General features: G+C 41.2%; 1 protein-coding gene across 1 annotated transcript; it reads left to right on the forward strand.

Annotated features, from left to right (window-relative positions):
• The first annotated feature begins 7,494 nt into the window (after positions 1–7,494).
• On the forward strand, positions 7,495–9,825 carry LOC107829142 (purine permease 1-like). The gene is given in 2 exon segments (NM_001326217.1): positions 7,495–8,303; positions 9,303–9,825. Coding segments are annotated over 2 exon segments (1,062 nt in total). The 5' UTR covers positions 7,495–7,592; the 3' UTR covers positions 9,654–9,825.
• Positions 9,826–26,644: the final 16,819 nt, after the last annotated feature.

Below are 26,644 nucleotides of genomic sequence, written 5' to 3' on the forward strand. Positions count from 1 at the left end.
CACTCCTCAATTATTTCATTATATTATTATATCCTCTGTCTTAATTTTTCTATTATTTCCAGTAGGTCCTGACCTGACCTCGTCACTACTCTACCGAAGTTAGGCTTGACACTTACTGGGTACTGTTGTGGTGTACTCATACTACACTTCTGCATATCCTTTTGTGCAGATTCAGGTAATTCTTACCAGCCCACATATCAGTGAGTTACCTGTGTGTAAAGACTTCAAGGTACATCTTCTAGCGTCCACAAACTTCAGAGTACCCCCTCTATCCTTATCATTTTGTTTTCCTTATTTTAGTAGACTCTGATGTATAAAGACATTAGTATTTCTTTTAGAAGCTTGTGACTTGTTTCTACCGGTTTTGGGAGATTGTAGTTCTTTGACTTGCAGTTTTCATCTATTACAATTATTGAGATTTGAGTTTCAGACTCTTATTATGTTATTTCGCAATTTGTTAGGCTTACCTAGTCTTAGAGACTAGGTTCTATCACGACATCCTACGGAGGGTGAATTGGGGTCGTGACAACTTCGACCACCTCTGGGCCCAAGCTTTTGGCTAATTCAAGGACTGTAATCATGGCCTCATATTCGACCTCGTTGTTATTCAGTTTCACAGTCTTAATAGATTGCCTAATTATTTTACCTGTTAGTGGCTTTAGTATGATGCCAAGATCGAACCCTTTTGCGTTTGAAGTGCCGTCCGTAAAGAGGGTCCAGATTCCTAAGGAAGTCCCTGAGATAATCAATAACTCTCTCTCGACCTTGGGTATTAAGGTCGGCATAAAGTCGGCCATGAAGTCAGCCAAAATTTGGGACTTAATGGCGGTTCAGGGTCGATATTCAATATCGTAACCACTTACTTCCACGACCTATTTGTCCAATCATCCCGAGAGTTCGGGCTTATGCATCACGCTCCTTAACGGGTAAGTTGTTACGACACATATGAGGTGACATTGGATGTATGGTTTTACTTTCCCGGAGGCGCTTAGAAAGGTGAGCGCCAGTTTTTCTATGTGAGGGTACCTAGTTTCGGCCTCACCTAAGGTCCTACTAACATAATAAATCGGAAATTGCATTCCTCGTTCCTCCCGAATTAGGACTCCACTAACCGCTATCTCCGAGAACTCCAAGTACAAGTACATTTGTTTGTTTGTCTTTGGTGTGTGAAGCAGTGGTGGGCTCGATAAATATCTTTTGAGCTCCCCCTGAGCTAGTTGACATCCAGGAGTCCATGAGAAGTTATTCTTCTTTTTCAACAGTGCGAAGAATCAGAGGCTCTTGTCGGACGACCTCGAGATAAATCGCCCCAGAGCGGCTATGCGCCCGGTTAGCCTTTGCATGACCTTTACATTGTCTACGATCGTGATATCTTCTATGGCTTTGATCTTGTTGGGGTTGATCTCGATTCCTCGGTTGGATACCATGAACCCGGGGAATTTACCCGATCCAACTCCGAACGCACACTTTTCTGGTTTCAGCTTCATATTGTACCTCTTCAATATGCTGAAGGTTTCCTGCAAATATTTTAAGTGGTCCTCTACTCGCTGGGACTTAACCAACATATCGTCAATGTAAACTTCTATCGATTTTCCTATTTGTTCTTCGAACATCCGATTTACTAAGCGTTGGTATATGGCACTAATATTTTTTAATCCAAATGGTACTATATTATAATAGTATGTGCCGTATTTAGTGATGAAAAAGGTTTTTTCTTGATCACCTGGGTCCATCCGTATTTGGTTATACCCAGAATAGGTATCGAGAAAACTGAGGATCTCGTGGCCAGCCGTGGTATCAATTATACACTCGATGTTGGGCAAAGGAAAAGAGTCTTCGGGGCATGCTTTATTCAAATCTTTGTAATTTACACACATTTTTAGTTTATTCCCCTTTTTAGTGACTACCACTACGTTTGCTAACCAATTCGGGTATTTAACCTCCCGAATGGACCTTATTTTTAGGAGTTTAGATACCTCGTCCTTGATGAAAGCATGTTTGACCTCGGACTGGGGCATCCTCTTCTGCTTGACTAGATTGATTTTCGGGTCCAGGCTTAGTTTGTGAGTGGTTATCTCCGGTGGGATACCTGTCATATCAAGGTGGGACCAAGCGAAACAATCTATACTAGTTACAAGAAATTGAATAAGTTTTTTCTTGAGATCGGGAGTTAACCCCGTGCCCAGGTATATCTTCCGGTCGGGCAGATGCTCGACCAATATAACCCATTCCAGCTCTTTGACCGTCGATTTGGTTGCGTCAGAGTCATCATGGATTATAAAAGATCGGGGAACCCCGTAATCATCGTCTTCATAAGTCCCCTGCTCATCCGATTAGGTCATGGCCGGTGTCAGTGACTGCTATTTGGCTTCTTGATTTGCGCTCGAATTCGGTTCCTTTGATGTTGCGAGTATTGATATTGGAATCACTTCTTCGACTGTTAACATCTCTTTTGCGGCCGGTTGTTCCCCGTAGATTGTCTTAATCCCCTCCGGAGTTGGGAATTTTAACACTTGACGAAGAGTTGAGGGCACTGCCCTCATGTCATGGATACATGGCCTTCCGAGAAAGGCGTTGTACCTCATTTCTCCTTCGATCACATAAAACTTGGCCTCTCATCTGGTTCTTGTGATATTGACCTGTAACTTTATCTCCTCCTTAGTGGTTTCATATGCCATATTGAACCCGTTTAGAATTCGGGCTGCAAGTACGATTTTGTCTCGTAGACTGAGTTGTTCCAAGACCCTGGATCGAATGATGTCGGCCGAGCTACCTGGATCAATCAACACACGTTTAATTCAAGTTTTATTTATGAGTACAGATACTACCAGTGCATCATTGTGAGGCTGTATGATCTCTTCCTCATCCTCATCGCTGAAAGATAAAGTTCCTTCCGATATGTAGACTCGAGTTCGTTTATCCCTAATGATGGATACTTTGGTGCATTTCAACATCGGCCCTTGTGGGATATCGACTCCACCGATGATCATATTTATGACATGTTGAGGTTTGGTATCTTCTTGTTCTGTCTGTTTGTTATAATCCATATTCCTAAAGTGGTTCTTGGTTCGGTCGCTCAAGAATTCTTGAATGTGCCCATTGTTGAATAAACGGGCTACTTCCTCTCTCACCTGTCGACAATCTTCCGTTCTATGACCGTGAGTGTTATGATATTTGCACATCTAGTTAGGGTCCCTTTGAGTTGGATTGGATTGTAGAGGTCGAGGTCGTTTGGTATCATTGATGTGCCCGATAGCTGATACGATGGCGGCAACATCAACATTAAAGTTGTATTTTGATAGCCTCGGCGCTTCTTTAGGCCCGATGGACATGTCAAAGATGTTGTTGGTCATGAGCCCCCGATTACTTCGACCTTGATCAATTCTCCTTTCGTTTCATACGGGGTTACGTACGGACCCACTCCTCCTCCGATCTCCATTATATGGTAGATATCGGTCCTTGTTTGATCTTAGTTCACGATCGATGTCTCTCTTGACTATGTCTAGGGTTTTGACGGGATATACAGGCTCCGAATGGACCCCGAGTTGGTCATCTTCGACTCTGATTTTTGATTGATACCGGTTATGTACATCTGCCCAGGTAACGGTAGGGTATTCTATCAGATTCTGCTTTAGGTTATGTGAAGCCACCGAGCTTCGAATATTGAGTCCCTGAGTGAAAGCTTGAACAACCCAATCATCAGCGACTGGCGGCAGGTCCATTCGTTCCATTTGGAAACGGGACACGAATTCTCTGAGCATCTCGTTATCCTTCTGTTTAACTTTGAAAAGGTCTGATTTCTTGGTCTCGACCTTGATGGCAACAGAATGTGCTTTCACGAAGGAGTCTGCAAGCATAGAAAATAAATCGGTCTCACGAGGGAGTCTGCAAGTATAGCATGTGATACTATGTCATAACTCCTTTTGACAAGGTCTCCCCAAATGTTTTCAGTAGAACTGACTCGATCTCGTCTTCTTCCAAGTCGTTCCCTTTTATGGCATACGTGTAAGGGGTTACATGCTCGTTTGGATCGATCGTTCCGTTATACTTAGGTATTTCAGGCATACGGAATTTCTTGGGGATTGTCTTTGGAGCCGCGCTCGGAGGAAAAGGTTCTTGCACGAACTTTTTGGAATCTAGTCCTTTTAATATCGGAGGTGCTCCTGGGATTTGATCTACCCTGGAATTGTAGGTTTCCACCTTTTTATTGTTCGCTTCGATTTTCTTTCCCCTGATTCTATCCGCCATGTTAGCTCCTCGAGCATCTTTAGAATCTCGGGATTAGTACTCGATCATTGTTCATTTGACCTTACTACGACTGGTTCATTTCTATGGGTGACTTCACGGGGCAGATCAGGTTCAACCCTGTTCGACATCTGGCTTTGGCTCTGCAACTGAGCTATCGCAACATGTTGATCTTGCAGCATTTTGAAGATCATCCTTAGGCTGATCCCATCATCTTCATTGTTTTGTGTGTTTCAAGCTGCCGATCGAGACCCACCACAGATGCAATTTTTGGGGTCGGTAGGCAAGTTGGCGTCGATAACCACACGTGAATTAACATCAATCGGATCTTCGATCGAAATTCCAACGGGACCAGCGGGTGGCCCTACGTTACCGGGCGCTATGTTGTTATTCTCACCCTGATGACCTAACTCGTTGTTGATATGCATGGGTTCTAATTGAGAGTTTGACATTTTTATCATGAAATCAAAGACACTTCAAAGAGCAAGCGTAAAGTAGTGTGTGTTATGGAGATTTGTATCAAATAACCACTATTATCCTTAGCCCCAACGGTGGGCGCCAAACTGTTTACCCTCAAAATCGGATAATAATTGAATTTGTTAGTGGTTATAAGGACATGTGGATTAACTTGATACAAAGCGATAAATTAGATTGCAATTAAAATAAATGACGGTAAAATAACTGAAAACCGCAGGAATTGGATGATTTTAGCTTGAGAATGCAAGCCACTCATGAGTTGAATGCGCTTTTATTGACAGAAAAATATCGAAGAGTAGGAGCTTGGAGAATATATTGCTTATCAGTATATGTTACAATGTCCTTCATGGATTGTCAAGTCCCCTTTATATATTGAGGGAGACCTACCCTTTAGGGTACTATTTAATTGTACTATAAAAAATATAAGTCCTTGATTTTGAAGACCGTTGGTTCCCTTTTTGACTAATTCTGTGATTTCTGCCATAATGATTGCTTAGTGACAAGAATCATGGACCCTTGTCGGATGAGTTGGCAGAGCTTACTTCGAGACCGTTAGAAACATGATCGGTTAAGCCTTCGGCAGACTCGAGGGCAAATATGATAATCTCGATAGCTAGTTTTGATGATGCTTTGTGCCCTATCTTGAATATTATATTCCGTCTTCGGCTGACCATGTTGGATGTTAGATCGAACCTCAGACTTCGATTTTTACTCTATTACAGATGTACCGAACTTGACCCTCCGTTTCTCCAGCTCGATCGAATACCGAGCTCGGTTTTACCCTACACAGTTATATTGTCACTTAGCCAAGATCATCATATTATGTCTCCTTGATCGTTTATATAGTTCTGCTGACTATTTCGACTTTAATATGTTTTAGCATGTTAGTTATCATTTTTATCTAGTTACAATTTACTTAATACTTCTCATAGCAATTTACATGTAATTATGTTATAAGTGATCTGATTTTGTGAATATTTTTATATCAATCACTACAGAACTTAAGCTGTATATGTACGTGAAAATTATGCACGTGGCTGAATTATTATCAATTATCACACCGAACAAAAAATAACAGTAAAATTACTGATGTAGCTTTGTTAAAGCTCAAATTAAAGCACGCATTTCATAATTTCTAAGAACTTTTTTCGTTGAACCGTGAATGCCCCTATTTATCACCATGAATTTTCCAAGTTGATTCTGAAAGTTTGTGCCATAACCCTAATAAATAACTCATCATTTTCGTTAGCCAACATTTTATACAGTTTGTTTCTTCTACATGGTATCAAACTATCAATTCCTTTATAACAAAACAAGGAATGAATAAATTGATAATCTCTCAGCGGGAAAATGTGGATTACTTTTCTGATGATGATCAAGAAAATTAAAGAGCTCATTTAACATATAGACAACGTTCATAATCAGATTGTACCGTGCTTTTGTGAGGGTTTGGCCTAGTCCCCTTCGCTTTTAAATTTGTTCCTTCTTTTGGGATTTTCATCAATAAAATACAGCCACTCATTGTTGGTTCTTGTTTTAAAAAATATTGTGGAGACTCCATGGATAAATACTCTACAGAGAAGACACACTAATGACGTATAAACACGAATATCTCCAGACAATATAGAAAGGATTGCTTGAAAAATTGTACAATGGGACAGCTATTGATGCTAAATTTAAGCTGACTCTAAGAACGTTCAAGCAACTAGCAGATGCAATTTTTAAGTCAACTCCGATATTTATGGAAAAAGAGTAAGATCATTGGTACTCAAAAAGAAAAAAAGAGAATGCATTAAATTTTTGATCTGTCAAAAAGGTGAGGAGTATTTTTTATTTTAAAATAAAAGAGAGGAAGAAGCAGTGGAAATATTTTGTAAATACAGAAAATGGATCGTTGTGTCCTTCAAAAAGTCATAGCTATAAAATAGAAATATATCCACGAGCTTCACGTCATTTTGTTTAATTATAAAGAAAAAGAAGTCAACTCCAAGTTAGGTGGAGGTGGGGGAGTGGGAATAAGACAGAAAACCAAAGTTGTTATTGTTCTCATAAATTATTCAATTGGCATAATACATGAATAGGGGCAAATTCCAAATTTGGGTGTGGACAAGTAACCATCTCAACTTCTCTATACTTTGTCGGTTTAACACTTTAACTTATCAAATGATCTTCTAGACACCTTCAGAATTTATATGTCACGTTAGTGCCATATCAGCGTTAGTGTTTATATATTCAACTTTATACAAGTTGAGATGTCTATTTGTGCACTTCCAAAATTGAAGGGTATACTTGCCGGCTGAAGCCAAATTTATGGGCATGTTTATGTATTTTGCCTGTTCAATTCTGACAAAGTTGGCATATGGCTGGCTACTCATAATTATTTAAGTCAAACAAAGTTAATTAAAACCCACGTTTGTCCCACATCCTTTAATTTAAATCCATATCTTTCTCTTCAGAAGTGGAAATGCAAAAATTTACGTCAACCAGTAGCGTGGTTATGGCTATTTACGCGGCAGAGGCCATGGTTGGCATACTAGTTTTTCTTGAAATTCAACGCTTCAATTTAATAACAAAATTACTCACAATCATTGCTTCTTTAGTCTTTGCTCTAATATATTTTTTAATTTTTATAAACTTCCCTTGTGAAACATAAGAAAATTATTAATACTGCTGTAATTACTATGTTGATTCTTCATTTAAGTTAACTTATTGTTTGTGTGGGGCCACTTCTCAATTATATATAGCAGGCTACACTTCTCACTTCTCATCACTGCAACAGGTCCAAAAATCCAAACCTTCGGAGAAGAAAAGCATTTCAGCTTGAGTAACAGAATACTCCAATTTAATATCCAAATCTCTAGAAAACAAATATGGAACATCCAGGATTAAGCACCAATATGAGGAGAATCCTCCTGCTGATTAGCTGCTTAATACTCGCTGTTGGCATATGTGGTGGTCCTCTAATGATGCGTCTATATTATGTTGAGGGAGGTTCAAGAATATGGCTTAGTAGTTGGTTACAAACTGGTGGATGGCCACTCACCCTTATACCTCTTGCCATCCTATACTATTATCGTCGAAAAACCGAAGGCTCAAACGCCAAGTTTTACTTGATGACACCCCGAATTTTTATTGCATCATTTGTTATTGGCGTTGCCACTGGTCTTGATGATTTTCTCTATTCGTGGGGCGGGTCAAAACTCCCCGTATCAACCTCTTCACTTCTTCTTGCTGCTCAACTTGCCTTCACGGCAGTAGGTGCTTTCTTCATAGTGAAGTTGAAGTTATCACCCTTCTCTATCAATGCAGTGGTTTTACTAACAGTTGGTGCTGTTTTATTGGGTATTCGATCTAATGGTGATCGACCAGAGGGCGTGACAAGTAAAGAATATATTATTGGTTTTATGATGACACTTCTAGCAGCAGCTTTGTACGGAGTCATTTTGCCTTGTATTGAGTTGATTTACATGAAGGCAAAACAAGCTATTACTTCTACGTTAGTATTGGAGATTCAGATGATCATGAGTTTTGCTGCTACTGCCTTTTGCACTGTAGGAATGATCGCCAATAAAGACTTTCAGGTATTTTTTTCTTCCATTGTAACTCATTTCTACACATGCATTTTATTCGCTCTGTTGTAGTTTATGTGACACTATTATTTCCGGGATTAAATTTTTTGCATCGTCAAGTAATATTTTTTTATATATAATTAAGTCATTTATGAGATAATTATAGTTAGTTTTTATGATACATTAATTGTAACCTCATAAAAATAGCAATTGACGCGTCATCACAAGCTACACTACATTAATATTGTATGAGAACTTTACATTGTAAACGTGTAAATAACTTAAATCTTTAAGAACTTTACACTGTAAGTGTGTTAATGACTTTAAATCTTTTCCTTATTAGTTTGGTTCAAATAAAATGACATGTTTCTACTTTAGGAAAGTATTTAAATTTAAAATTCTAATTTAACTTCAATAAGAAGCTTTTATTGGCATACAGTGTTATGACACATTAAAATCATAAGTTTGAAATGTTGGACATAAACATATCACTAAAGTTTGTGGCTCTAAGACCTTTCTGATCTTTGTTTCTTAATATTTGTGTGGTTATAAAATATTTTCATTAAGAATAAAATAAAAAGTTTTAATTAAATTATTTTCAATTTTACAAATGTGATATTCTTTTAAACTATTCCCTCCGTTTCAATTTAGATGATGTGGTTTGATTCGATACGGAGTTTAAAAAAAACATATTTGAAACTTGTGATCTTAAAAACTTAAGGGGTAAAAGTTTTGTGGGGCCATGATATTTGTGTGGTTATAAAAACTTCTCATTAAGGGTAAAATAGGTAAAATGAAGAGTTTAAAGTTGAATTATTTCCAAATTTAGAAATGTGTCATTTATTTTGGAACAGACTAAAAAGGAAAGTACCCTATCTAATTTGAAACGGAGAGAGTAACTAATAAGAAAATAGTGTCATTCTTTTAAGGAAAAAGGGATTACAAATTTTATTTTAGCTATAGAGGATCTCTTTAAATGTCAAAGATTAAGATATTGCTCGAAATTTGCAGGCAATGTCAAGGGAGGCAAAACAATTTAACGTCGGAGAAGCTAGATATTATACAGTTATAGTATGCACTGCCGCTATTTGGCAGTGCTTCTTCGTGGGTATTATTGGAGTTATCTACTGCTCTTCTTCTTTGATGTCTGGGGTTATGATTGCAGTTTTGCTCCCCGTTACTGAGGTATTAGCTGTAATTTTCTTTAAGGAAAATTTTTCAGGTGAAAAGGGTCTTGCTCTTTTCCTTTCTCTTTGGGGTTTCGTCTCATACTTCTATGGAGAGTTCAGACAAACAAAGAAGCAGAAGAATACAAGTCCAGAAGCTGAGATGACAATTACGACACATACTGAATCTGTTTGATTTACTATTCATGGTTATAAGGATAACTAGTTTTTATTTTTTGTACAAAATAATGTACGTCGTTTTCCTTTCATTGCTACTTTCATTATGTTTGTGAAAAGGGTCTCTCTCTTTGAAATTTCTGATGTTGCTCTTAAATCCGTAATACAACACTTGAAATATTTGCAGTTTCTAGTAAATGCTCATTTTGCATGTCTAATTCAACGTTACAATTCATGAAATCACAGTTTAATAATAATAATTAAAGAATATGAGAGTTTCATGGTCACCGCTATTACTTGCTAATATTTTTCATATTTTTAAAGGTACTCAACCATTAGTTACTCTCTCCGTTCCAAAATACTTATCATTTTTCGTTTATCGAGATTCAAATTTCATGAACTTCGATCAATATTTGAATATGTATTATTCAACGATATTTACATGAGAAAAATTACATATTATAGTGCTTTTATATAGTGTTTGAATATTCAAATTTTACTTTTAAAATATTAAATTAATCTAATCAAATTTAACTACAAAGATTAGTCAAATTAACAAGTATTTTGGGACCGAGAGAAGGTCAACTTTCATCTAGGTGTTGTGAAAGAAAATATCTACGAGTTGTATATCGTGATTCGTGAACATAATCAGTTATGTGTATCTTTCCGATGGCCTAACTTTCAAAGTTAAATAAGTATGTTTCCGTTTTGACAAAGGCACTTCTAATTTTTCAAAACTTTGACTAAACAAGTTACAAATGGACAAGACAAAGCCAACTAGACCACATGAGACCCTAAACACAGAAATAATTTTACGTTTAATATAGACCAAACTGGAAAAAAGGAAAACAAAAACGTCCCAAATTTCACATCAAACTTCCTTTTTTTCTTCCGATAGTCACTTGTTGGTTTATTATAATATTTTTTCAATATCTCTTCCATCTTAGAAAGCAACGTTAACAATAACCACTTTGTTTAATTTCACTCCATTTTTCTCTTCACAAGTGGAAAATGGTCTAAGGAAAATCCCCGCCAACCAGTAGTCCGGATATGGCTATTTACACGGTGCACGTCATGGTTGGGGTACTATTCTAGAAGGAAAAATAATATTTTCGGTCTCTATATTTCAACTAAATTATGATTTTAGTCCACGTATTATATGACTTAGCAATTTTAACCTTCAAATAACATTAATGTGTGATTTTAGTCTCCGCATTGACAGTAGTTTAGCAGTGTTAGGTTCAGTAAAGGGTAACGGCAGAGGAGATGGGAAGTCGTAAATGCAAAATGTGGAAGAGAAAATGTTAAAGGGCCAAAGTACCTAAAAAAATAAATTTTTTTGGAAGGAGTTATAATATGTCTTCCTCACTTAAAATTGTGTCTTGAGCAGTACATGAACCAAACTACCAAATAAGTATTCGTTAGTTGAAGCTTAGTCTTGAAAGGTGTGCTTAATAATGTCAATGGAGAGGAGAAATATTCGAAGACACAATAGCCCGCCCCTCTCCTGCAAATTTCTTAGAAAATGTTACTCCGCCCGTTTAAATTTAGGTGAGTTAGTTTGATTGGGCATAATATCTAAATAAGAAAGAAAACTTTTTAAACTTCTGATATAAAACATGTCGAGACATTTTTGTAACCACAAAACATATTATTAAGGATAAGATGAAAAAATTTAATAAAGTCGAGGTTCCGATGCATGCTATTCTTGCGGACAGCGTGGCCATATGATGCGGGATTGTCCTAACAGAGGAGGTGGTGGTATGGCTCAACCGACTGGATCTGTGTCTGGTTCTTCCTCATCAGTTCGACCTCCAGCACAAGGTTTTCAACAGTCGACAGGTCGTGGTAGAGGTAGAGGTTCAGTGCCGAGTTCGAGTGGTGCTCAAAATCGAACCTATGCTCTAGTAGGTCGACAAGATCTCGAGTCATCTCCGGATGTTGTTACAGGTATATTGTCTGTGTTTTCTTATGATGTATATGCGCTAATTGATCCAGGATCTACCTTATCATATGTTACACCCTTTGTGGCTAATAAGTTTGGCATTGAACCTGAATTGATAAGTAAACCACTTGCGGTATCCACTCCGATAGGAGATTCTGTGATTGCTAGAAGGGTATATAAAGGTTACACTGTGATGATTTGTAGTCGTCAAACCTCGGCAAATTTATTTGAGTTAGAAATGGTTGATTTCGATGTGATAATGGGAATGGACTGGTTGGCCTCATGCTATGCAAATGTTGACTGTCGTACGAAGATGGTTAGGTTTCAGTTTCCTTGTGAACCCGCCATTGAATGGAAGGGGAACATTGCTACGCCGAAAGGTAGGTTTATTTCCTATCTTAAGGCAAGGAAGATGATCTCAAAAGGTTATATTTATCATCTTGTTCGCGTTAGGGATGCGGAGGCGAAGCCGCCTACTCTACAATTAATCCCCGTGGTCAATGAATTTCCAGATGTTTTCCCAGATGAACTCCCAGGCCTTCCTCCTGAAAGGGAGATTGAGTTTAGCATTGATGCATTGCCTGACACTCAACCGATCTCTATCCCTCCATACAGGATGGCCCCGGCAGAGTTGCGAGAGTTGAAGGCACAGTTGAAGGACTTGCTGGATAAGGGTTTCATTAGGCCTAGCACTTCACCTTGGGGTGCGCCAGTCTTGTTCGTGCGGAAGAAAGATGGGTCGTTAAGGATGTGTATCGATTATCGACAGTTGAATAAGTTTACAATAAAGAACAAGTATCCACTTCCAAGAATTGATGACCTGTTTGACCAACTCCAGGGTGCCAAGTATTTCTCCAAGATTGACTTGCGTTCAGGTTATCATCAGGTAAGGGTTAAGGAGAAGGATATTCCAACGACGGCCTTCCGGACAAGATATGGGCACTTTGAGTTCTTGGTGATGTCGTTCGGGCTAACAAATGCCCCAGCAGCTTTTATGGATCTCATGAATAGTGTATTCAGGCCCTATCTTGATGTGTTCGTGATCGTATTCATTGATGACATTCTGGTGTATTCTCGTTCGGAGGCGGAACATGCGGGCCACTTGCGGATAGTATTACAGACCCTTCAGGATCATAAGTTATATGCTAAGCTCTCTAAATGTGAATTCTGGCTGAACTCAGTAGCATTCCTTGGCCATGTGATATCTGATGAAGGTATTAGTGTCGACACTTAGAAGATCGATGCAGTGAAGAATTGGCCGAGACCTACAACACCGTCAGAAGTCCGCAGCTTCCTGGGGCTAGCAGGATATTATAGGCGGTTTGTAGAAGGGTTTTCCTCTATATCAGCACCATTGACTAAGTTAACACAGAAAGCTACCAAGTTCCAGTGGTCTGATGCTTGTGAACATAGTTTTCAGGAGCTAAAGAATCGATTGACATCCGCGCCAGTGCTCACTCTCCCAGAAGGAACAGAAGGTTATGTGGTATATTGTGATGCCTCAGGTATAGGTTTGGGGTGCGTATTGATGCAACGTGGGAAGGTGATTGCTTATGCATCAAGACAATTGAAGAAGCATGAAAAGAATTACCCGACTCATGATTTGGAATTGGCTGCAGTAATATATGCTTTGAAGATATGGCGGCACTACTTATACGGCGTCCATGTTGACATCTACACAGATCACAAGAGTTTACAATACATCTTCAAGCAGAAGGAGTTGAATTTGAGGCAGCGTAGGTGGCTTGAATTACTGAAAGACTATGACGTCGAGATATTGTACCATCCCGGTAAAGCCAATGTTGTGGCAGACGCTCTCAGCCGTAAGTCAATGGGAAGCTTAATACATATTGAGGCAGGTAGACAAGGGTTGACCAAAGAGCTTCACCAGCTGGCCAATATGAGAATTAGATTGTTGGACTCTGATGACGGAGGTGTTACTGTACAGAATACAGTAGAATCATCTTTGGTAGCCGAGGTAAAAGCACGGCAATATGAAGATCCTACCTTAGTAAGATTGAGAAAGGGAATTCAGCAATGTAAGATTACAGCTTTCAAGATCGGAGGAGATGGGACACTGAGATACTAGGGCCGATTATGTGTGCCTAGTGTGGCAGGGTTACGAGAGAAGATTATGATTGAGATTCATCAGTCCCGATATTCTATCCATCCTGGCTCGACAAAGATGTATCATGACGTTAAGGAGCAGTATTGGTGGGATAACATGAAGAAGTCTATTGCAGAATTTGTAGCCCAGTGTCCTAATTGTCAACAAGTAAAGATCGAGCATCAGAAACCCAGTGGATTGATTCAGAATATAGAGATTCCGACCTGGAAATGGGAGGTGATTAATATGGACTTCATTATTAGATTACCTCGCTCTTATCATAAGTTTGACTTCATCTGGGTGATAGTTGATCGACTTACAAAATCTGCCCATTTTCTGCCAGTTAAGACAACTTACACGGCTGAAGATTATGCGAAGTTGTATATCAAGGAGATTGTTAGGCTTCATGGTGTGCCGGTATCTATTATATCAGACCGAGGAACACAATTTACGGCTAACTTTTGGAGGTCTTTTCAGAAGGGTTTAGGCACACAAGTAAATCTCAGCACTGCATTCCATCCGCAGACTGACGGACAGGCTGAATGTACCATCCAGACGCTTGAAGATATGCTAGGAGCATGTGTTCTAGATTTCAAGGGGAATTGGGATGACCATCTGGCACTTATAGAATTTGCCTACAATAATAGCTACCATTCCAGTATTAAAATGGCCCCGTATGAGGCACTGTACGGGAGGAGATGTAGATCACCAGTTGGATGGTTCGAAGTCGGTGAGAAAGAATTATATGGGCCAAATTTGATTCACCAAGCCATTGAGAAGGTGAAAGTGATACAAGAGCGACTGAGGACGGCACAAAGCAGGCAAAAGTCTTATTCCGACGTCCGACGTCATGATCTGGAATTTGAGATTAGTGATTGGGTTTTCCTAAAGATCTCGCCGATGAAGGGTGTTATGCGTTTTGGGAAGAAGGGTAAGTTGAGTCCGCGGTATATTGGGCCGTACAAAATTCTTCGACGAATTGGACAGGTTGCTTACGAGTTAGAATTGCCATCTGAATTGGAATTTGTCCACCCGGTATTCCATGTATCTATGTTGAGGAAATGTATTGGAGACCCTTCTCGGGTCGTCCCTATCAAAGATGTACAAGTTACAAAGGATCTATCATATGATGAAGTGCCAGTGGCTATATTAGATCGACAAGTCCGCAAGCTGAGAACAAAGGATGTAGCTTCCGTGAAAGTATTATGGAGGAACAAGAATATAGAAGAAATGACATGGGAAGCAGAAGAGGAGATGAAGTCTAAATACCCTTACCTATTCCAGAGTGAAGATAACGAGGATGCAAGGGGAAAGAAGGACGCATTATAAGGTGAAACGGCTCTATGAGGTAAGCAATAGCTTGTGAATACTCTTTTTTTAATACAAAATGGTAATATGCAGATAATGTACATATCCATAATGCTTTTTATAGTCTTGTAAGGCCATAGGTTGGGTTTAACTGCTTGCAAGTTTGGCTAGTGTCCATTTTATAGGGGAAACTCAGCCGGAAATCTCCGTCGGAATCCACAATGAGTTAGACACCCCATAAACCCTTACATTCGAGGACGAATGTTCCTAAGGGGGAGAGGGTGTTACAACCCAAATTCGCATACCATAGATCACGCCGTAAGTTAGTCGACGTAAATCCAAGAAGAGATTATCTTTGAGATGATAAGAAGTTAATCCTATTGGTCTTAAACGATACAAGGGTGTATAAGAGTGGTTAACAAGTATTTGAAATTAAACGAATCAAGGATGTTGTAACTCGTATTTTCGGGTAACACTAGAGGTGATTAATTGTCCCAAGAGGTCTTGTTTTAATGTATTTGAATCATATAATATCTGCATCATAAGTCTTGAAGTCAAGCGAGTTATGAAACAAAAGTCGATAAAAGTTGTCGCAACTTAAGTTTATAATTTTACTTAAACTTTAGGTCAAATATTACTGCATTTTTATCCCAATGCGCTTGGAATTATGGGGTGATCTACCTATCAAATTTAAGATCTATGAGTCTAGTTTCCAACGCATTAAACCGTTCGTCGATACGATCTCAGAATAGAGAGATATTCGCGTTTTCGCGAGAGTGCGCCAAGCTGCTCGCTATGGGGCCCACAAAGGCGGTTTAAGACATATGGACATATATAAGATACCTCAACCCCGTTTTAAGTCATTAGTTTTCAGTATATTCAGACCTTATAACCCTAAAATCAGTCTCTCAAGGTTCTCTCATGATCCAATAACCAAACAAAGGGCAAACAACACAAATCAAATGTCAGGAATCCCGTGGCGCTAGTAAGTTTCTTGTTCTTCTTGTTGTTGCTGATTTTTGTGTTGTTCCAGCTCATGTGGGAGGTTGTTTTAAGTGTTTTATGTCCTGTAAATACACCTTCAAGTTTTTAATATCAACCCTAGGTGATTTCAAGTCTTCTAAAGTAATTCTAGTGCTGAAAAATCCGAATTAATTGCTAGTTTCGCTTCCTTGTTCTTGTGGCAGAATTGAAGGGATATTTCGTGGAAAATTAAGGTCAAATTGGAGTTGTTCTTTCTTCTTAAAGGTAAGGAACCTCTTACTTTATATATATTTAAGATTATCCAAGTTGCAGCTAAGTCGTTGAAGCTAGAACTTGTGAAATATATATCGAAAGGCTTGGTAGTAATGTTGTTGGTTGGTGGACTGTTTTGGAGGCTCAATATGATTATTAATGATGTTGTTTGGGCTGTTTGGTGATTGTATTGACTTGTGGGAAGTCATATAAATAGGGGAGGTGCTGTCCGTTTCATCGTAAAATAGGTTGCGGTCAATACATAATAGTTACGACGCTTAAACGATAATGATAGTGTCATTTGTCTTATTGTAGACTAAGGAGTCGTGACATTTGCATAGCTTGAGGTTGGGCAGTATATACAAGGTATGTGAGGCTATCCCCTTCATTCTTTTGCATGACTTCGATTGTACATAATGTAATGAACGAGCTCCCAAAGATACTCTACTCTTAGAAGCTAGCATTACTTACATTGCTGCCCTTCTTATGAAACGATTGATATTGATGTTACTTCTCTTATTCTTATATTATCAATGTTGTTGGTAGTTCCTGATTCTTATAAGATTCTTGATGAAGAGTTAATCCTAATAACGCGTACGAAGGATACCGACCTTACGTCACTCCGAAAGGTTCAAAATGTGATTCCAATGAGTCCAGCATGCATCATATATATGTATCTATTTTACTCTACCGAGCTGCGCTATAGTCGGCCGGGTATGGCACCTATTGTGCAACCACTGATCAGTTGGGTTTTACCGAGCTCCACGTGGCCGGGTACGATTCTACCGAGCCCTATGATGGCCGGGTACGTTTTACCGAGCCTATTATGGCCGGGTACGATATGATGATGGTGATGCCCACAAAGGCGTATGTTTTAAAAGTTTATGTATATATATGTATGTATCATGTATTTCATGTCAGTAGCCCTCAGAGGTACCCAGATGTCACAGGTTGTATATTCTCTATCCCTGTTAACATTACTATTCTTACTTATGCTTTCCTGCCTCACATACTCAGTACTTTATTCGTACTGACGTCCTTTTTATTTGTGGACGCTGCAGGTCCTGATAGACAGGTAGACGTAGCTCCCCCACCACAGTAGGCTGTCCAGTTCAGCGGCTATTGGCGAGATCCCTTCTCCGGACTTGCCGTGGTCTTGGTATGCATTTTTGTTATAGACATTATGGGTATGTCGGGGCCTTGTTCCGGCAATGTTGTAGCACTTATGTTCCTTTAGAGGCTCATAGACAGGTGCCGACTCATGTATGGTTTGGAATGCCTTGTCGGCTGATTTTTGTTGTATAGTTTTTCATGGCAGCATGGTAGCTCGTACCTTATATATAGTTTCTTGACAGTCTTGTCATCCCATGTTATGTATGTTCATGACATTATCTTTCATTGTTTGATGTTCATGATCCATGTCTACCATTTATATTGATCTTGTCGGCCCTTAAAGATAATAAGAAAGATTAGATAAAATGTACGTTGGTGCTCGGCAAGTATGGCCCGGGTGCTAGTCATGACCCTCCAGTTGGGTCGTGACACCCGGGTTGGATGGGCAGGTTCATTCGAGTAAGGACTTCGGACCTGGTCCCGACTGAAAAGATGCCCTTTCCCGAGGAGTGGAATATGAAACGTAAGTATGATCTTGATGTTACTTCTATTTTCTTCTTTCATTTATTCTCTCATCGACACTCCCCCTTCTTCTTGATGTAGCGGTTCCCTGGATGCCCGGAGCAATCCCCGATCTCAAGAACTGGGTACGAGCCCTTATTTCGACCTCCACAAACGCCGAGCGCTCATGGCGTGATTTGTCAAAAGGTAGGTGGGAGGCCAAAAATCACGGTAAGCCCATTTCTCGGACTCTTTGATGATCCGAACAAGGCAGTTTTCAAAATATTTTATTAAGGTTTCCCATATGCAGGTTTGGGTAAAGACGCGGTTTTGAGGCCCTTGCCCAATGAAGAGGGAATTTCGGCCTCTGTCCCAAAGCCGGTGAAGGAAAATAATAGGAAGAGAGCCTCGGTTCCCGAATATACAAAATCGAAGAAGAGGACGGCTCGTAAGCCGAACAAGAATGTCATTCCTTTGACCGTGGAATCCGTTCTGCGTCTAAGGGATGAAGATGAAGAAGAAGAAGAAGAGAACGATGAGTGCGCTCTGGCTGTCCGAACGAAGAGAACCACCGATGCCTCATCACCAGCTGGATCGATGATGCTCTATGAGGCTCCGCCTCGTACTGAAGATATACCCCGGGTAGAGTCCCCGAACTATCGGATATGGAAGACGCATCTCACTGGAGTCAACCGGCAGGGGATATGATCGAAGAGCCCCTCGAACCCCTTTGAACCGAGGGGAACGCTCCAGGCGAGCCATTTGGGGCAGCAGCAGTCGAGGATTCGCCTACCTTTCCCGCTTTTTCTGCAGGGGTTATTCGGGAAGCTCAAGCTCTGGGATCCCTCGATCTAGACAGGCCTCACGATAAAGAAGATCCCTTTCGTGACCTGTTTACCAGCATTGAGGACATTTCCGGTGCTAGTGATGAATCGGATATTTTTCATGGAGTGCGGCAGGCTTTGAATCAGGTGAGCTTTTAAAACTATTTTGTCGGTACTATCTTCATGTTCGTTTTTCATTAACTTCGCTTCTTGTTTCTTTGTAGGCAGCAACAGTTCATCGAGAACAATGTTCTCGGTCCCAGAATGAGCTGCATCGATACGCGGCCGACCTACAACGGGCTACTGACGAGAGGAACTCCCTTGGACTTTCCTTAGGGCAGAGAGAGGAGGAAATAAAAGACCTCCGTGTTGAGCTGGCTAAGGCTTATCGAGATCAGACCGATTTGTATGAGCACGTAATGAAGTTTTTGAAAGCCTATGGGCTTGATACCGGAACGATAGCTAACATTTGGTCTCACAGCTGCAGCAAAAAATCGAGATGATCGGGAAGCTTCGTGAGGAGGTCGACGTGATAAGAATGAAGTCTTTGCAGTGGAAAGAAGGTACGGACCGCTTTGCTGCCGAAAAAGAGACTGCTTGAGCCCAGTTATCATCGTCCGAAACCCAACTTCAAAATATGAAGGAAAAAGGCCTGGTTCAAGCAAGGAGAATTGAGGAGCTTGAGGCTCGGTTGGCCTCTGTACTTGCCAAGGCCGAATCCGATGCCGAAAAGGCAAAGGTCGATGCGGATGCGCTTGTGGCCGTCTATCGGGTCGATGCTGAAGCTGCCCAAGTCCAGGCAAGAAAGGCATCCAAGTCCACTAATATTCGAGCGCATTGGGTCGCCGAACTTTCTAAGTGCCGATCCAGAAGGGAAAATCATGAGGAGATCCATGTCAGTGGCTTCGATCTCGCTAAAGAGATAAAAAGGGCCAAAGAACTCGAAGTCGATGCTGAAGCTCTTGTTTCAGATGGCGATGATGATGGCGATGAGAGTAAGAGCGGATCCAAAAATGGGGGGAGCCTGATAAAGAAGAGATCGCTCTCGGTCGAGAAGTTTAGTTCTTAGTTTTTACGTTGTAATCTCCCATGCAGATAAATTTGTATATAGACATATCTCCTTTTTGCCGACTTGCTTCTATTTTTGTTTCCCGTATGGCGAGGAATTTATTCATGCCTTATTAATGTTTTCACAATGATTTAAACAATTTAATCAAGTTTGCACTTCGTAGCTTCTGTAACCGAGCGAGTGCTTACTCAAAACTTGGGGCAATGTAGCCCTTTAGGCTTATTAGTTGTCAAGGATTCGATCTTGAAGAAATATAGCCCGTAGGTGCAATGGTTGAGTGAGTGTTAGCTTGAACTTGAATTAATGTAGCCCGTAGGCTTAATGGTTGAGTGAGTATTTGCTCGAACTCGAAATAAAAATAGCCCGTAGGCTTAGTCGAGTGACTGATCCGAACTCGAAGTAATGTAGCCCGTAGGCTTAATGGTCGAGTGAGTGTTTGCTCGGACTCGAAATAAAAATAGCCCGTAGGCTTAATCGAGTGAATGATTCGAACTCGAAGTAATGTAGCCCGTAGGCTTAATGGTCGAGAGAGTGTTTGCTCGAACTCGAAATAAAAATAGCCCGTAGGCTTAATCAAGTGAATGATTCAAACTCGAAGTAATGTAGCCCGTAGGCTTAATGGCTGAGTGAGTGTTTGCTCGAACTCGAAATAAAAATAGCCCGTAGGCTTAATCGAGTGAATGATTCAAACTCGAAGTAATGTAGCCCGTAGGCTTAAGGGCCGAGTGAGTGTTTGCTCGAACTCGAAATAAAAATAGCCCGTAGGCTTAATCGAGTGAATGATTCAAACTCGAAGTAATGTAGCCCGTAGGCTTAATGGCCAAGTGAGTGTTTGCTCGAACTCGAAATAAAAATAGCCCGTAGGTTTAGTCGAGTGAATGATTCAAACTCGAAGTAATGTAGCCCGTAGGCTTAATGGTCGAGAGAGTGTTTGCTCGAACTCGAAATAAAAATAGACTATAGGCTTCGTCGTCGAGTTTATCTTAATTCTGATTGGATAATAAATCTCAAAATAGAGGAATTTTTCCTTTGATATAAGACGCCGATAAAGAAGAGAACTTTCTTCACACGTTATGACTCGCCTGGGTTCGGGCCAATCTATATGAGCATGGTTCGCTTCGACCATTTGGCTCTTATAATTTTTCCTATTGGAACCCTGTTGTTGTGAAATAACTTTCTTGCGAGACCTCGGATATTGTTGTAAATGCTGCACGATCAATGCTTGCCTCATTAAAAACCTTGTCGAAAAACCCATTTGGGATAAAACCGGTCTAAGGGAAAAAGAGTGCAACACGTGCTTCCTAGCGAGAGCCCCATCTTAGCCCTTGTGCGGACTTCTGCAGGGGTTAGTTTTGAGATATAAACGGATATGGAAAGGTTGTACCTTAGCAGTAGTACCATTTTAGATGTGATACATTCCAGCTGCTTGATAGCTGTTTGCCATTTATAATGCTGAGCCTGTACGATCCCTTTCCGATGTTCTCGAGCACCTGATATTGTCCTTCCCAATTCGGTCCTAGTTTCCCTTCGTTCGGATTTTGGGTACTGATGGTAAATTTTCTTAACACTAAGTCCCCAGGCATGAAATGGCGGAGCTTGGTTCTTCGATTCGCTGCTTTTGGGCGGCCAATTGGACGAGAGCAGCTTCTCGTCTTTCATCCGATAGTTCGAGGCTTGTATTCATAGCCTCGTTATTTGATTCTTCGATCGCGAATCAAAATCTGGCATTTGGTTCACCCACTTCGATTGGTATCAATGCTTCGGACCCATATACTAAGGAGAATGGGGTCGCCCCCGTACTGGATTTTGACGTTGTCCGATATGCCCAAAGGATTTCTGGCAAGATTTCTCTCCATCTCCCTTTAGCATTGTTCAACCTCTTCTTTAAGTTTTGAATGACAGTTTTGTTTGTTGATTCGGCCTGCCCATTCCCACTGGGGTGGTATGGCGTCGATAGTATCCTTCTTATCTTGTGGTCTTCGAGGAATCTTGTTACTTTGCTGCCAACGAATTATTTTCCATTATCGCATACTATTTTGGCAGGAATCCCGAATCGGCATATGATATGATCCCAGATAAAGTCTATAACTTCTTTCTCTCTTATTTTCTCGAACGCCTGCGCTTCAACCCATTTAGAAAAATAGTCAGTCATAAATAAAATGAATTTGGCTTTACCTGGGGTCGATGGCAGAGGGCCGACGATATCCATTCCTCATTTCATGAATGGCCATGGGGATAGGACCGAGTGGAGTTGTTCTCCGGGTTGGTGGATCATCAGTGCAAACCTTTGACATTTGTCACATTTACAAACAAATTCCTTCGCGTCTTTGCCCATATCAACCCAATAATACCCTGCTCTGATTATTTTTCGAACTAACGTATCAGCTCCAGAGTGATTCCTGCAAGTACCCTCGTGCACTTCCTGTAGGATATAATCAGTATCTCCCGAACCCAAGCACACTGCCAAGGGTCCATCGAACGTTCTTCGGTACAGTGTTCCGTCCGGAGCCAATGTGAATTGAGCAGCTTTAGTCCGTAGAGTTCTAGAATCCTTAGGGTCCGATGGGAGTTTTCCGCTCTCCAAGTATTCAATATACTTGTTTCTCCAATCCCAGGTTAAGTTTGTAGAATTTATTTCGGCGTGACCTTCTTCGATTACCGATCTCGAAAGTTGAACAACATTCCTCGAATCATCTACCTCGACCGACGACCCTAAGTTCGCAAGCACATCGGCCTCATTATTCTGTTCCCGTGGTACATGTCGTAAAGTCCATTGTTTGAAATGGTGCAAAGTGACAAGCAATTTATCTAAATACCTTTGCATCCTACCTTCTCGAACTTCAAAGGTTTTGTTTACTTGACTCACCACCAGCAAGGAGTCGCAATTGGCTTCAATGACTTCTGCTCCCAAGTTTCTAGGTAGCTCGAGACCTGCAATCATGGCTTCATACTCGGCCTCGTTGTTAGTCAACCTGACAGTTTTAATAGATTGCCTAATAGTGCTACCCGTGGGTGGTTTCAAAACTATGCCCAGCCCAAACCCTTTTATGTTCGAAGCCCCGTCCGTAAAAAGGATCCATACCCTCAATGATGTACCTGATTTCAACAATTCTTTTTCGACTTCGGGTACGAGTGTTGGCGTGAAATCGGCCACGAAGTTTGCTAAAATTTGAGACCTGATGGCCGTGCGGGGTTGATATTCGATATCGTACCCGCTGAGTTCGACGGCCCATTTGGCCAGTCGGCCTGATAACTTGGGTTTGTGCAAAATATTACGAAGTGGATAAGTGGTTAACAAACATATGGGATGACATTGAAAGTACGGCCTTAACTTTCTTGAGGCGCTTATCAGTGCAAGCGCCAATTTTTCTAAGAGCGGATATCTAGTTTTCACTTCTCCTAAGGTTCGACTCGTATAATAAATGAGGAATTGCGTACCTTGCTCTTCCCGAACTAGGACACCGCTTACGGTGACTCCTGATAGCGCCAAGTACAAAAAACATTTTTCGTCTGTTTTTGGAGTGTGAAGTAGTGGTGGGCTTGATAGATATCGCTTTAGTTCCTCTAATTCTTGTTGGCACTCCGGGGTCCAAGCAAAATCGTTCTTCTTTTTGATTAGAGAGAAAAATTTGTGACTTCGGTCAGATGATCTTGAGATGAACCAGCTTAAGGATGCAATCCAACATGTTAGCCTTTTTACGGCCTTCACGCTGTCCACAACGATGATGTCTTCGATGGCCTTGATTTTATCGGGGTTAATATCTATTCCCCGATGTGATACCATGAAGCCGAGGAACTTGCCCGAACCGACCCCGAAAGCACATTTCTCGGGGTTGAGCTTCATGTTGTATTTCCTTAAAATCTCGAACGTTTCCTGCAAATGGGTCAAATGGTCCTCTGCGCGCAGGGATTTAATTAACACGTCATCAATATAAACTTCCATTGATTTTCCTATTTGTTCTTAGAACATTTTATTTACTAGGCGTTGGTAAGTAGCCCCCGCGTTTTTTAGCCCGAAGGGCATCACATTATAATAATGCGTTCCATATTTGGTGACAAACGAAGTCTTTTCCTGGTCCTCCGGGTTCATCTGGATTTGGTTATACCCGGAATAGGCATCGAGAAAAGTGAGGGTCTCATGGCCGGCCGTGGCATCAATCATGCGATCGATGTTAGACAGCGGAAAGGAATCATTGGGGCATGCTTTGTTCAAATCCTTATAGTCCACACACATTCTAAGTTTGTTTCCTTTTTTAGGGACTACAACTACGTTGGCTAGCCATTCGGGATATTTCACCTCCCGAATGGACCCTATTTTGAGAAGCTTGGTTACCTCATCCTTTATGAATGTGTGCTTTCTCTCTGACAGAGGTCTTCTCTGTTGCTTCACCGGTCTAAACCTGGGGTCTAAACTTAGCCGATGCGTCGTTATGTCCGGGCGGATCCCTGTTATATCTAAATGGGACCATGCAAAATAATTGATGTTATCGATAAGAAGTTGAATGATTTTCTTCCTGAGTTCGGGGCTCAACCCCGTTCCCAAGTATACCTTTCGCTTGGGCCAGTGCTTGATCAATATGACTTGCTCTAGCTCCTCGATTGTTGATTTGGTGGAGTCGGATTCATCGGGTATCACGAAAGATCGAGGGACCCTTTGGTCATCATCCTCTTTGATTTTCTGATTGTCTAGCTGGGTCGAAGCTGATGTCTGTGATTGCTATTTGGTGTCCCATTCTCCTTTCGAGCCCGATCCTTTTATCGGTGAAAGTGAGGACATTGGTTTAGCTTCGTCGACGGCGAACATTTCCTTTGCGGATGGCTGTTCTCCGTACACTGTTTTGACACCTCCCGATGTCGGGAATTTGAGGGCCTGGTGTAGGGTCGAAGGCACAGCTCTTATGTTGTGGATCCATGGCTTTCCGAAAAGGGCGTTATATCTCATATTGCCTTCGATCACGTGAAACGTTATTTCTTGGATGGTCCCGGCCACATTTATTAGTAGGATTATCTCACCCTTAGTGGTTTCACATGCCATGTTCAACCCGTTCAGGACCAGAGTTGCGGGTACGATCTGATCTTGTAGTCCGAGCTGCTCTACTACCTTCAATCAGATGATGTTGGCCGAGCTACCTGGATCGATTAACACACGCTTAATTTTAGTTTTATTAATGAGTATGGATATTACCAGTGCGTCATTATGAGGTTGGATGACCCCCTCTGCATCTTCATCGTCAAAGGACAAAGTCCCCATGGGTGCGTAATCTTGAGTCCGAGATCGTTTTTCCCTCACCTTCGATGTTTTAGTGCGTTTAAGTACTGGTCCCTGAGGGGTAGCGATGCCTCCGATGATCATGTGAATGACGTGCTGGGGTTCTTCTTGCTCATTTTGCTTGCTGAAATCCCTGCTTTTAAAATGGTTCTTCGCCCTATCACTTAGAAATTCCCGAAGGTGCCCTTTGTTAAACAAGCGAGCTATTTCCTCCCTTAGTTGCTAACAATCTTCCGTTCTGTGGACATGGGTGCCATGATATTCGCACGTTTGATTGGGATTTCTTCGGGCAGGATCAGTCTGCATGGGTCGAGGCCATTTAGTGTCTTTGATGCGTCCGATGGCTGACACGAGAGCGGATGCACCAACGCTGAAGTTATATTCCGATAATCAAGGTGCTTCTATAGGATCGGTATATTTATCAAAGCCGCTCTTACTCATAAGCCCTCGAGAACTTTGTCCTCGATCAATCCTTCGATTGTTACGAACTGCATTGCGTGCTGAACCGTTGTTCACCCGATCCGTGACGTATGGTCGATATCGGTCTCTGTTCGATCTTCGTTCTCTATCGATCCCCTTTTGGTTTTTAGTAACTATCCTGTTATGATGAACGAGTCCGTACGGAGCTCCCAACTGATCATCCTCGACCCTAATTTTCGATTGATATCGGTTGTGTATGTCTGCCCAAGTTATCGCTGGATACTTGATCAAATTTTGTTTCACCCGATGTGATGCTGTCGAACTTAGCTCGTTCAAACCTTGGGTGAAAGCTTGTACGAAACAATCGTCCGCGACCGAGGGTAATTCCATGCGTTCTATTTGAAATCGGGATACAAATTCCCTCAGCATTTCCTCCTGCCTTTGCTTTACTTTGAAGAGATCTAATTTTCTTGTTGCAACCTTTATGGCACCAGCATGTGCTTTTACAAACGAATCTGCTAACATGGCAAAAGAATCGATGGAATTCGACGGTAAATTGTGGTACCAGATCATCGCTCCCTTAGAGAGGGTCTCCCCGAACTTTTTCAACAACACGAATTCGATCTCTTCGCCCTCCAAATCGTTGCCTTTTATAGCACATGTGTAAGAGGTGACATGTTCGTTAGGATCGGTCGTACCGTTATATTTGGGAATTTCGGGCATACGAAATTTTTTGGGGATTGGCTTCGGTACCGCACTCGACGGAAAAGGCTTTTGTATGAATTTTTTCAAATCAAGCCCCTTTATCATTGGTGGAGCCCCCGAGATTTGATCGACCCTGGCATTGTACGTTTCCACCCTCTTGTCATTGGCTTCGACTCGTTTTGAGAGTTCTTCGAGAAATTTAGTAATTTCGGGAGTAGTCCCCGATTCTTGCTCGTTAGATTTCACTATGGCGGGCTCTGTTCTGGGGGTGACTTCTCGAAGTGGATTGGAATCCGGCCTGCTTTGTGCACGAGTTTGGCTCTGTAGCTGAGCTATCGCTACTTGTTGGGCTTGTAGCATCTCGAAGATCATACGTAAGCTGGCCTCGATTTCTCCCGTGTTTTGGGTGTCTTGGGATGTGGATCGAGTACAGCCCTGAATGCTTCTTTCCGGTTCGGAACGCTGGTTCGCCCCCAATGCTATTTGTGAATTGACATCCAATGGTATTCCGCG

The sequence above is a fragment of the Nicotiana tabacum genome, chromosome 15, assembly GCF_000715075.1.
Source record: "Nicotiana tabacum cultivar K326 chromosome 15, ASM71507v2, whole genome shotgun sequence".
NCBI classification, from domain to species: Eukaryota; Viridiplantae; Streptophyta; class Magnoliopsida; order Solanales; family Solanaceae; genus Nicotiana; species Nicotiana tabacum.